At 41.8% G+C, this 12,889-nt stretch overlaps 1 protein-coding gene across 3 annotated transcripts in view; it reads right to left on the bottom strand.

Moving 5' to 3' along the window:
• The window catches only part of gapvd1 (GTPase activating protein and VPS9 domains 1), a 35,739-nt gene extending 22,850 nt beyond the window's left edge, over positions 1-12,889 (bottom strand). For all 3 annotated transcript variants that reach the window (XM_080004059.1, XM_080004060.1, XM_080004061.1), the window contains exons 1-4: positions 12,796-12,889; positions 5,710-5,926; positions 3,452-3,719; positions 292-864 (exon numbers count right to left, since the gene is read on the bottom strand). In XM_080004059.1, the coding sequence (XP_079860185.1) occupies positions 292-864; positions 3,452-3,719; positions 5,710-5,894 (1,026 nt within the window). In that variant the 5' untranslated portion in view covers positions 5,895-5,926; positions 12,796-12,889. The remainder of the gene's footprint in view (positions 1-291; positions 865-3,451; positions 3,720-5,709; positions 5,927-12,795) is intronic.

Below are 12,889 nucleotides of genomic sequence, written 5' to 3'. Positions count from 1 at the left end.
CCGCAATACGTAATAACCATTGCATTATGTTATAGGTTATTACACAATGCGGCAAAACATATTATGTATTGAGTTTAAGATGTGTATTATAAAATGCGGGTGTCATAATGAACATGAGATAGTTTTTTGTATGCAAGTTATTACATAATGCTTTGTTACAAGGTTGTTTCATTTCCATGCATTTGTATGTGGGATAAGTTGATAGGATTAATTTAAAATTCTGTTGTAAATACACCGACCACAACCCATTTGGGGGTATGTGAAGACCCTGACCTGTGCTCAGCCACTGACCTGCATGAGGTTGAATCGGGCCACTTCGTTGATAGGGGCGTCCGAGATGATGCCGTACTGCTCGGGGTTGACGATGGCCGGGCAGATGAAGCAGGTGAGCAGCAGGTCAGTGCACATGGTGCGCACTTCGCCGACCTCCAGCCGCTCCACGCACGACAGTGTCTTGTACATCTGCGACACGATCCAGCGCAGGCTGTGCGGGAAGCAGTAGGTGTTCTGCTTCAGGTAGCCGATGAACTTGTTGACCAGCGCCACTAGCTTGGCCTCATTGGCCTCCACGGCCGCCTGCACGCGCTGCCGGTAGCCCTCAGAACCCTTCTCACCGAAGCGCTCCTGCTGGGCGGGCGTTAGCCGCTCTGTCACCTTGGCGGGGTCCGTCTCCAGGTGGTCCTCGTCCTCCACCAGCAGCTGCATGATGGGCTCATGCAGCGTGGCGGTGAGGAAGAGCTTCGCCGAGTACAGGCCCTCAGAAAAGAGCTTGAACAGGATGCTGAAGGCGCACGTGCCCCGCCGCAGCAGGCGCCGCGGGTTGTCATTTTCCTTCAGCTCAAACTCCACCAGGTACCGCAACACCTGGGGGGGGGTTCATACATATTAAAAAAAACTATCTGAGAAGATGTATCACCTGAGAGTTAAATAGAATAAAACAGAGTTAAAGTAGACTAACATCTGAAAAACAAAACATTATTGCTTCTGGACAGACTAAAACCTCTTAAAACTAGGATAGAAACATTCTCCAGTTTTCTATTACAATAGTCTGCTTATAAACGGGACCTATTATGCTTTTCCTTAATTTCTGTCATATAATGTTACAATGTCTGGTATTCATATTAGACGTGGCCAAAGTGTTAAATAATGAGGTAAACTAATGACAAAGTAATCGCGGTGAACCCAACACTCGCTTCTGACTTCAAAGGTTTTTTCTACTCTCTGCATGAGCTGACATCAGCTCATCACGGATTTCTTCATATCATCCGCCCCAATCCGCTACGCTGGGCATTTCTCCAAGCAAAACCAATAAAAATAGTGTTTTTATTGTAGATGTATTCATTTTATTTTCTGATGTTTACATAAAACAAAAAAATCCCCGCATGTGACAGTCCAGGTGCGTCACAGTGTGTTGTCCTTCTCTCCCACAAGCCTGGAGGATGGCAACCCAAGTCTACAACTAACTTTTAAATGAGGCCTTGTTGATCTATTAGGAGTGAAGATTCAGCAACTTGATTGCTTATTTCTCACCTCACATTTGTTCAGAAACAGATTTCAGTGGACTGATAAGGTGAAATCAGTGAAAGTTTACCAAATAAATAAAATGGAGTAAAGGTGGAGGTACACTTATAAATAAGTAGAATTTTTGGACCAAAAACACAATATCAGAACAAGATAAGAACAAATTGACGCGGGGATCTGGGTTCCTGCGGTGTTCGCAGTAGAAGCCCCTGAGGCAAACTGTGTCTTTTTGTCATTCTCTCGCGTAATCGAGCGAGATCGATCTCTGGTCCACGGTTCCGTTCCAGTGTCTCCGGGGAAAAAAAAAATGCAAGTTCATATATATTATTTTGAGGAGCACGGCACCCAAACAGAAGTTGAGGTAGATAAAAGCCCCCGTCACTATTTGAGGAAATACGGTACTCTCAATAAATGCCAATGTATGAGTTTGATTTCACTACGGGGACCTCAGAGACCTATATTAACATGTGTAAAAAGGAGCATAAGAGGTCCATGTAGGCATGCTATAAGTTACCAAAACGGAAACAAGGCAAATTTTACGTACTGTAGTCACAAGTATTTGAATATGATGTTTTAATAAGAATGAGCAAAAAAAATTTAAAGAATATGTGAAATCATTTTTATTCAGTTGGTTAGCCTAAAAAATACAATTAAATAGTGTATCAGAGTCTGAAAGTGTATCAGGGACAAAAAGAGTTTGGTCAATAGCCAGTTTTAACGGTCTGGTTCTGTCTGTTTACAAGCCTAAACAGGTTTGATTTTATGCAAAGCAACTGAACTGGCATTTGTCATTATGAGACGTTCTGGCAAATTAAAAAGTAGCCTACAGCAGCAACCTGTGCTGACGGTCCAACTTGTAATGAATTAGTAATAAGCAATATGACATGATTAACAGAATATTATGTTTGCTTCAGGGATGCTATGTCTGAATTTTGTTTCTGACCAATAGCCGACCCTTGTTAACAAATCATTAACGATTAGCCGACAAGATTAAAATGCATTTTTTAGACCTCAGACATTTGTTGATACAGGTATGGCGGAATTTACTTACTCACGCCAAGTCAGTCAAAAAAATATTCCATGTTTGTGTCTACACATTTGGAGTTTGCTTACCGCAAAAGGGCAACGGGTCTCAATCTTGTACATTTTATTGTAGTCCCCAAAGTGGATGAAAGGTCTCTGACGTACATGCAGTGTTTAGTCCGTTTGGATGGAACTTTTTTATTGTTGGGATTATAAAGTAACCCTAACCTACACGGAATGATTTCCTTCCACAGAGACTCCATGAGGCAGGACTCTGTAGACTTGCATTTATTTGAGGACAGGTTGTAGACATACAGTTACCTTCTATGTTTTAGGATAAAGTAATAACAAGCAACAAGTCTATCAGCTCTCATAGTGGTCTCTCTGTCAAGCATCCCCCTCCAGCCATGTGCAGACAAGGCTCCTACATTACCCACAATGCAATGTCTTAAAGCAACAGACCCTGTTGCTACTGGATCTGTCCTGGAATTGTTTTTAAAAGGGACAAATAAATAAATAAATAAATAAATAAATAAATAACAGACATTACAGTTATTTTAAATTGCCATGTTTGACTTATATCTATTTAATTATTGAATTTGCTTCCTTCCAGATATTTTTTATTATTTCAAGAGATGTTTTTGTTGATTTTAGAAGTAACTCGGACGGAATAAGTGCGGACGTCGGGCAGCGCGTTCTGTGCGGATCCTCTGCGGCGGGCTCGTGGACGACTGCCGAGCTCCATAGACAGATCCCTCAATATTTCCTAACCCTATCAGGCACACAACTAAATGATCATGATTTGAGATAAGAGAGGATTAAGTTGTTAAATTTGGAGATGTAAATGTGTTTTGACAAGGAGAGAAACATTCTACGTGGAACCCATGATTTATTTCGAGCTCCTGACCTGCAGCAGGTAGCTCTCGTCCTCCTGCATAATGCAGTTTCCGTACAGCGAGGTGAAGACGGTGTGAATGACGCCCTGGGTGTGCTCCTGGTTTAGCCGCTCCCCGGCCACCAGGCAGGACGCCACCAGGCGGGGGTTCTCTCGGATCCTGGCCAGAAACTCGCCGTAGATGCTCTCCTGGAAGCCCAGAGTCTTGTAGCCGTCAATGAACTGCGTGTCCTCCAGCACTTTGGCATGTTGGCAACACTCGGCCGGAGAGGCCTCGGCACTGTGGGACCAGGAGGTTTCATGGTTAAAATAAACACTTTATTAATCTATGGGGGGAGATTCAGGAAACGGCTATAAAATTGTATAGTAATCGCAATGTCGATATTGGCCTCCACAATTAATTAATCATAGCTGGGGATGATTTAATTAAATTTTTTAATTTGTCCGCTTGAGCAAAATAATCATGATTATCATTTTAGCCATAATCCCGCAGCCCTAACTGTATAGCATGCTTCTTGATGAAAGGGCTCCTCTTAGTCTGCATCTCTTGCAAGAGTGCCCTGGTATGAAGGAGGCCCCCCCTGCAAGACACTGCTCAGGTGAATATTGACAGTGTTAACGCAAGAGTTTTAAATGGTTCTTTAAACCGCTTATATTCTAAAAAAGTAAAAGTAAAAAATAGGGCTGTCAAAGTTTATGTGATAACACATTAATGCAAGTTTTAAACTTTTTTATTGACGCATTAACGCAATAGGGAGGCAAGGGGGGAAAGTGACTGAGAAGGCGGGGGAACCTCGTTCTGATCAGACAGCTTAACTAAACACACCTTCACAGCTAAACTTTTTTAAAGTTTAAAAACATGGGAGATTTACAGGAAAATATCTCAACGGGAGGACAGCGGGAGAGAAAGTGCCACAACTGTCGGCTAGCAACCGCCTTGACATCGACACATTGATTGACTGACACACAATCAATCATACGAGTAGTGCATTGTTTATGTTCTCTTGATCGGGTTAGGTAATGAGTGAGACAGAACATGGTAAATGTCTATGTAAGCGCTGAAAACAAGTATAATATTATTATTATTATTATTATTATTATTATTTTTCGTTGAACTGAGATGAAAAACCGGGCCAATTTGGGAATGAATGTTTTAAAACTGGGACATTTTAGTGCTTTACAGATACTTGTTTGGCTTGAGTTTGCCATGTTAAGATTTGAGAATTTTTTTAATGCTAAATGCAGTACCTTTGAGGGTTTCTGCACAATATTTGTCATTGTTTAGGTTGTTCATTGATTTGCAATAAAAATACATTTGCATAAAGCAAGAATATTTGTCGACTCCTATGTCGATAAGAGTATTAAACACTTAAAAAATACCCCTTTAAGGTACATTTTGAACAGATGAAAAGTGTCAGATTAATTTGCGATTAATCATGATCAACTATGGACAATCATGTGATTAATTGTGATTAAATATTTTAATTGATTGAAAGCCCTTGTAAAAAATACCATTGTCCCTTGTCTTGATGCCATTAAGCATTGATTATTAGTACCTTAAAATTTAGACAATATTGGAAATATCAATACTGAAATAAATGTTGATATTTGTGGACACAAGATGTCTGTGCTAAGGTCAGCAGCTTATATAATTATTGATCAGATACGCTTTAGGCAAACAGCATCAACCCCCACAGTTTCAGATACGGTGCCATGCTGGTTATTTAGAATGCTACCTTAAAAAAGGAAGTTTGAAACTAAAAAAGGTCCTCAACTGTGATGAACTGATACCTTTTTGTACACTTTCCCAGTATCACTTCGGGAGAAATGATTGGTGGTCAATGTTCTCCAAAGACCAAAATAAACAAACAAAGAGCCAAGCCAAACACATCCTGGCAACTTCACTCTCCATTCATTTCATAAGCAGGAGGAAAGTGGGTCTCATATTGCTCATGCTTTTCGGTAAAACAACCCAGAAATTATTGTTTGACATACATATATTGGTATGTCGTATTCAGAATATTTACTAGGATTAGTAGAAAGGTTCTAGAATGTGATAATGTGGAATGAGCCTCATAATGCACTCGGCAACTCAGCAGAGTTACCAAGCTATGTTTGCAGTTTGCAGGCTAAATTAAACAGAAGACTTTTGTAACCTTCCACTCAGTCTAATACTGGCTCATGAAAGTGACACTTGAAAAGTGGTGCGTGTGCATTCCCGGTTTATTTGGTATGGGGGGGGGGGGATCTAGGGTGGTGGCGGGGCTGACCTTGTGAGGATGAGCCGGTCAAGGTTGATCCTCTGCTGCTTGGCAATCCAGGCCGCGCGGTACAGCCGCTCGGCCGTCTTCAGCACATCGCCGTTGAGACGCTGGATCAGCTGCTTCTCAGAGGCCACGTAGAGCCGCTCCTGCTTCAGGTGGTGGGCCAGAGTGTGGATGTCTGGCTTCACCATCTTGCCGGGCTCAGGCAGGTGGAGGCAAGCAGCTGGAGGAGAGATCAGACAGCATACGGTCAGTCTAGGGCTGGCCCCTGAAAGTCAACGAGTTGAATCATCAGTCGGAAAGCCATCAGTCGACTGAGATTCCTCAAGTCGAGCTGACGTTTTTCTTTTTGGCTTGTTATTTTCCAGTCAGTGTCCATTACAATAACAGGATAAAACAGACAGAAGCTTACAAAATGCGTAGGGATAACATTTCAATGAGGAATTATACTATATTATTAAACGTGGACAAATTTGTTGGTACCCTTACCACTCATTGAAACAATGCGTCATTCCTTACTGAAAAGTGATTGAAATTAGTGATTAAACTGAAATTAAAAGCAATTCTCTCATGTATACCTGCATGCCTTTGGTATGTCTTAGATTAAAGCAAAGAAACTCTGAAAAGAGATTAACTAATGCTAAAGAGATCAATTATTTTCTAAAAAGGCCTGGACAAATTTGTTGGTACCCTTTGACGAAAAAATAACCCACAATTTTCTCTGAAATTACTTGAAACTCACAAAAGTAATTGCCATCCATCATTGTTTATTCCATAATATTAATCAGACTTTGCTTTTGATTTTTGATTCAACAGAATATTTTATATAATAAAACAAATGAAAATGGCATGGTCAAAAATGATGGGACCCTTAACCTAATATTTTGTTGCACAACCTTTAGAGGCATTCACTGCAAACAAGCAATTTCTGTATCTCTCAATGAGACCTCTGCACCTGTCAACAGGTAGTTTGGCCCACTCTTCCTGAGCAAACTGCTCCAGCTGTCTCAGGTTTGAAGGGCGCCTTCTCCAGACTGCATGTTTCAGCTCTTTCCATAGATGCTCGATAGGATTCAGATCAGGGCTCATAGAAGACCACTTCAGAATAGTCCAATGTTTTGTTCTTATCCATTCTTGGGTGCTTTTAGTTGTGTGTTTTGGGTCGTTATCCTATTGGAGGACCCCTGACCGAATAAGACAGAGCTTTCTGACACTGGGCAGTATGTTTCACTCCAGAATGCCTTGATAGTCTTGAGATTTCATTGTGCCCTGCTCAGATTCAAAGCACCCCGTGCCAGATACAGCAAAGCAGCCTCAAAACATAACCGAGCCTCCTCTATGTTTCACAGTAGGTATGTTGTTCTTTTCATTGAAAGCTTAATTTTTTGGTCTGTGAACATAGAGCTGATGTGACTTGCCAAAAAGCTCCAGTTTTGACTCATCTGTCCAAAGGACATTCTCCCAGAAGCATTGTGGCTTGTCAATATGCATTTTAGTAAATTCCAGTCTGGCTTTATGTATTTCTTTCAAAAGTGGAGTGCTCCTGGGTCTTCTTCCATGGAGCCCACTGTCACTCAAAAAGCGACGGATGGTGCGATCAGACGGTGATGTACCTTGACCTTGGAGTTCAGCTTGTACCTCTTTGGAAGTTGTCCTTGGCTCTTTTTCTACCATTCGCATGATACTTCTGTTCAATCGGGGGTCGATTTTCTTCTTGCGGCCGCGTCCAGGAAGGTTGGCTACAGTCCCATGGACCTTAAACTTCTTAATGATATTTGCAACTGTAGTCACAGGAACATCAAGCTGCTTGGAGATGGTCTTATAGCCTATACCTTTAACATGCTTGTCTATAATTTTCTTTCAGATCTCCTCAGACAACTTTCTCCTTTGCTTTTTCTGGTCCATGATCAGTGTGGCACACAATGATACCAAAAAGCAGAGTGACTACTTCTCTCCATTTAAATAGGCTGAATGACTGATTATAAAAGATTGAAGACCTGTGTGATACCAATTAAAGAAAACAGTCAGTTTGAAATATCACGAAAATCCAATTATTTATAATCTTTTCTAAGGGGTACCAACAAATCTGTCCAGGTCATTTTAGAATATAATGATCTCTTTAGCAATAATTTATCTCTTTTACCAGTTTCTTTTCTTTACTCTATGACATACCAAAGGCATGCAGGTACACATGAGAAAATTGCTTTAAATGTCATCACTTTTCAGGAGGAATGAAGCCATGTTTCGATGAGCTGTAAGGGTACCAACAAATTTGTCCATGTGTGTAAATTAGGGGAATCATAAATATATTTTTATATGTATGAATCGCCCACATCCGAACATGGACTGAGTCCCATTCCTCCAAATAAAACAACTAAAAACAGTGTGGGGATAAGATACGGAGGAACAGGGCACGACCCGTAGACTCGTTCAGATCATTTTCTGCGCAAAACGCATGGAGAGGAGGCAATCGGGGAGACAGCCACAGAGAAAGTGTCTCTAATACACCAGGTTTCGTTCCATACGCACGTTACATTCCATAGGGAGACGTGAAATAAAATAACCTACATCTAAAATAAAATCACACTGTTTTGGCCTGCTGATAGCGGGCAATTACTTTTTTCAGCTCTCACCATTTAGGCATGGTGTATTCTAGGAGGAAGAGCGGGAATACCTCCGGCTTCCTGCAGGAGAACCAGGCATCCTAACTCACACATGACACTCACGTCATATGTGCATTGACTGTGCTTTAAACACTCTGGCGAAGAAGGCCCTTCTATGTCAAGCTTTCTTTCCAATTAAGTCAAGGGTGTCACTACACACACTGGATATGCAAATCAATGTTTCCCGTTTCCAAATATACACAGGCATGACATAGAACTAGATTGAATGCGTGAAATTTAAATGATTTCCAGGGAGTCCGTTACACAAAAGGCCTCTTTGTGGTTGGCTGCTAACATGGTAAACAGACTAGACTGTGCAGCTTGGACTTGGAGGTGAGTGAGGGGAGACGGAGCAAAACCGCCTCAAGCAGACCCGCAAGCTAACAGACAACCAAAGCATCGTGCTTGAAATCACTGAGAAATTCAATAGGTTATGCATATTAAGAAATATGAACCAGGCCTGGCATTCCCAAATCAGAAGCAGTGTGAGAAGTGGATGGGGTAGTGAATTTCTGACAAAGCTTTCTGACAATGGTTTTATCATTTTAATCAAGGACCAAAAGATATTCACAAACTAAAATTGTTTCTTTTTTAGTTCCCTTGCAAGGGGTACACTCGCACTGCTGACAGGTAGACAGCGCGCCTGCATGCAGGCACTTGCAAGTTCTTGAACAAGCTAGCACATTCCTCACAGGAAGAAAAAACAACTAGCTGACGGCTCTCCTGTCATGTCTCATGCCTCCCATGTGCCTCGCAGTTCCAAAAATGAAGATCAAATAAGCCGTACGGTGAGTCAGTCCCACCGTGTACTAGGGGAACTTTAAAGCAGAAGAGAGAAACTAAACTAAAAACCAAACAGTCTGGAAGGGAAGGCAGACCAGTGCTCTCAGCAATGTGTGTGAAAGTGATGATGGCCAAGGCACAACGGCTACCAAATCCTAACACCACTGATGTGACATTAAAAGGACAATAACCAGCTGTTAATGAAGAGATTAGAGCAAACGACAAGGAATTATCATTTTAACACAGAGTACAAAAAAAGCACTGCACCCCATCTTACGATGAGTTGTACCAACGGAGACCGCGGAACACAGTACATTTCGTAGACTATTCAAAATGATTTCCCTTTCCAAAAAGGTGGCAACGGTTCAGAGACCCCTTGACTGTCCCTGTCTCACTATCTCGACACACAATATCTTCTGCTGCTCTGCACACAACTAATATGAAGAAACTGCATGAGAATAATCTGAAAGCTTCCAGTCAACCAGAGTGTGTGTCACCCTGTGGAGGGGCCTAAATGACAATGACTGCACACAAACGTGCAGGATAAAAATAACTCCAATGTTTCATGGCGGTCCTTTTTGTAGGATAGTGCAAACCAGAGCATGTAATCTTCATGTTAATACATTTTAAACATTGTTCACACCGTAACGATAGGCCTATATTTCATAGAATACCATCATGCTGTCTTTTTTATCTTTGATCATACCTTGTGGTTTTCCTTTTTCTTTAATAGAAAAGCTTAGAATTGTATATTGCAGAAGAAGCATAAAGGACTTGCCCTGCAAATGGAATGGTAATAGACTAATTTGAGGAAGAGTGGAAAAAATATCTTAATATAATGTAAAAATTATATTTGAAGAATGCTTTCATGTACCACAAAAAAAGAAAATACACTTCACTTAGTCCTACTTGAATAATTTACCTGGAATTAAAGCAGCACTATGTAACTTTTGGTATTTGGCGTCCCTACAGTTTCTGAGTGCAATTGCACTTTTACGCCACTGTCGTAAAACTCGGTCCGGTGCCTGAAAATAATTTATTTTACCGGACAAATGGAGAGGGCGCGGGCAGGGACAGGGCCCTCTGCTACCGATGAAGGTACCAGATGTGCTCGGCCTGGCAGATCATCTTCCACACGCGATTCAGAGGGAAACGAACCCTATGGCGCAATGAAAGTGAGTGCCGGCGTGCAACGGCTGAGGTGAGGGTGCAGGGCGCACCACTGGCCAGTCTCGCCTGCGCCGTCGAAGGAGGTGGAGCAGCTACGTTTGGTATTGGCATTAGTACTGGACAATTTTGCCCGGCAAGTTTATAATTTATCGGGGGTGTTTTTATAAATATTACCAGGCAAAAAAAAGGCAATTAGCGGCTACCAGAAACCCTGATCAAGCAAGTGATGTAATGCGGTAAGCGTAACACACTTTTCCCATGGTTTTTAACCCGAACACAAAAGTTACTTAGTGCAAGAAAAGGTGTTCGGCAAGGGGGTGAAAAAGGTGCCATTCTCTATATTACATACCATCAAAATGATTTTGAAGTTATTAAAAGACAAAAAAAAGTTACATAGTGTTGCTTTAAGACACAAACTGGCCCACCAGCCAATCCCAGCCTTAATCCCAGCCTCAACTCGTGCTTATACCTAAACAATGTCAGCTAAGTTTAGTGAAAGGACAATGGAATTGAAAAAACGTTTAAAAACTTCTATTATGTTTTCCAATCATTTATAAAAATAAAATAAAATAAAAAAACACATCACACCCTTGTTCGTAGTCATATTTTTTTTAAATGTTCAATTTAAACCACACCCACTTTCCGCAAGGAGAGGCATCCAAGTGGTTGACTTTCTGACTTCCTGAATGCAACCCTGACTGCAGCAAAATCTCAGTGACCCCATTTCCAGGCAGCACCATCAACTTTACAGAGGAAAAGGGATTTCAATTTCCGAAGAGAAGAGGAACACAAAAACTGTCCCTGACTGGCAGGGGATGAAAGTCCATTTTCTGGCTCAACTAGTGGCTTAAAGGACACAGCTATTCACAATATAACATATAACAACACTCCTAATTGTGTATACTGGACACAATTATTTGGCATTGTTTTTTTCGATTAATTGCTTGATTTGACTGCTCAGTTTCCGTGAAATGGAGTTGCCATTGATCAATAATAAAAAACTCCATTCAGGTCAACAGTATATTCTTCTGCTCCTTAAGCTTAGAGAGTTTAAATTAATTTGTTTATTATTCTACTTTTCAGGCGCTGTCTCAAGATGCAAGGTCTATAATATCATTGCTGTAAATGAACAGCTGCTCACGGGAATATGCTTGGAATGTTGTAAGGTGATATTATAGTGACAAATAATTTGAAAAAAATGTATCTCGAGAACTTGGAAGGGTTTTCCGAGAAAATTTGCTTTTTGAATCATTTGGAATGGTGTTAACACCTAAACCACCTACTTGTACACTACTGCTGATAACGTCATTTAGAGGGAGATAAATTAACATTGTATAAAGTACTCTCCATTTTATTTTTCGGTTTTACTTTTAGGATCACACAAATATCACCCCCAAAATATCAAATCACCTAAACATTGCTGAGGTAGGTGTTGGATTGTGCTCGCAGTAAAGGAAAATAAAACGCAGGTATCCTATAAGTCCTTTGCCCACAAATATTCAACTTATCACTACTGTCCCTTGTTGTCCCAACCCTTCACTCCCATCGAGCTGCACTTATCTGTGGGATCAAGATGGACCATGGCCAAAGGTGCCCACCACGTCTGAAATGTATGAGATGTGATCAGGTGTAGAGTTCTTCATAATGAGGAATCTGCCCCATCCTTACAGAGACGCATCGGTTCAACTTGCCTTCGTTTCACTTATGTTTTGGGTTTTGTTTTTTTTTTACGTGACCACTGCTACTAAACAATCTCCAATTTTCGAGATTAAAGGATGCCAGCCACCGTGAGTCCAGTTGGGATACTGATAGTCTAAGTAACCAGGATAATAAGTTGGGGAGACACAGATACAGCTCTGGACAGCTGGGTCTTCAGGCAATTGGGACTGTTATCATGTCTCGGCCCTCGGCGTCTAAAGCGCAAATTAACATAACATAACACCATAACACCTAATATGCCATGCCCAAGCAAAACGAAGTGAGAACCACCGGAGACAATGTATGCGGTTGGAGTATAGACTCAAATCGTGTTTTACTGATCGAAATGTGTCCATTGAGCGACAACCTAAGCTTGTAAACACCTTCAAATTAACCAGCGGGCTGAGTTAACCTGACGTCGAACAGCTAGCGCGGCTAACGCTGAGCTTCACACCAAGCTAAATGGGGGGGGGCACCATGATAACATGACCATACCTTTTTTTTTTTTTTTTTTTTAATCACATTGACAAGAAAACAGAAACACGGCAGGTTGGTGGCATGCGTCGGCGTCGTAGGCGGCGCACTTACATTTCGAAACAGCGACCTCGCACCCACTGTGCCAACGTACGTGCAGCTAACGCGAACTAGCCAAAACAGGGCAGAGGGGTAACGTAAGCTAGCTAGCCTCGTTAGCTTAGCATTAAAATGACAATCGCCCGCTCGCTCGCTCGCCAAAACCCGCCGAACGAAACGACACGGCGGGAACTCGGCGACGTACCGACTTGGGTTTGCGGCGCGATAGGCGTCCACGGGCAGGTCCAGGCGCCGCCGATGGGGTTATCTCGGAAACGGGCTGTGTTTGCTTCCGATCG

Source organism: Zeus faber, assembly GCF_960531495.2.
Source record: "Zeus faber genome assembly, chromosome: 7".
NCBI lineage: Eukaryota > Metazoa > Chordata > Actinopteri > Zeiformes > Zeidae > Zeus > Zeus faber.
Note: the sequence above shows the minus strand (reverse complement) of the source record. Positions and strands in the feature narration are given on the sequence as shown.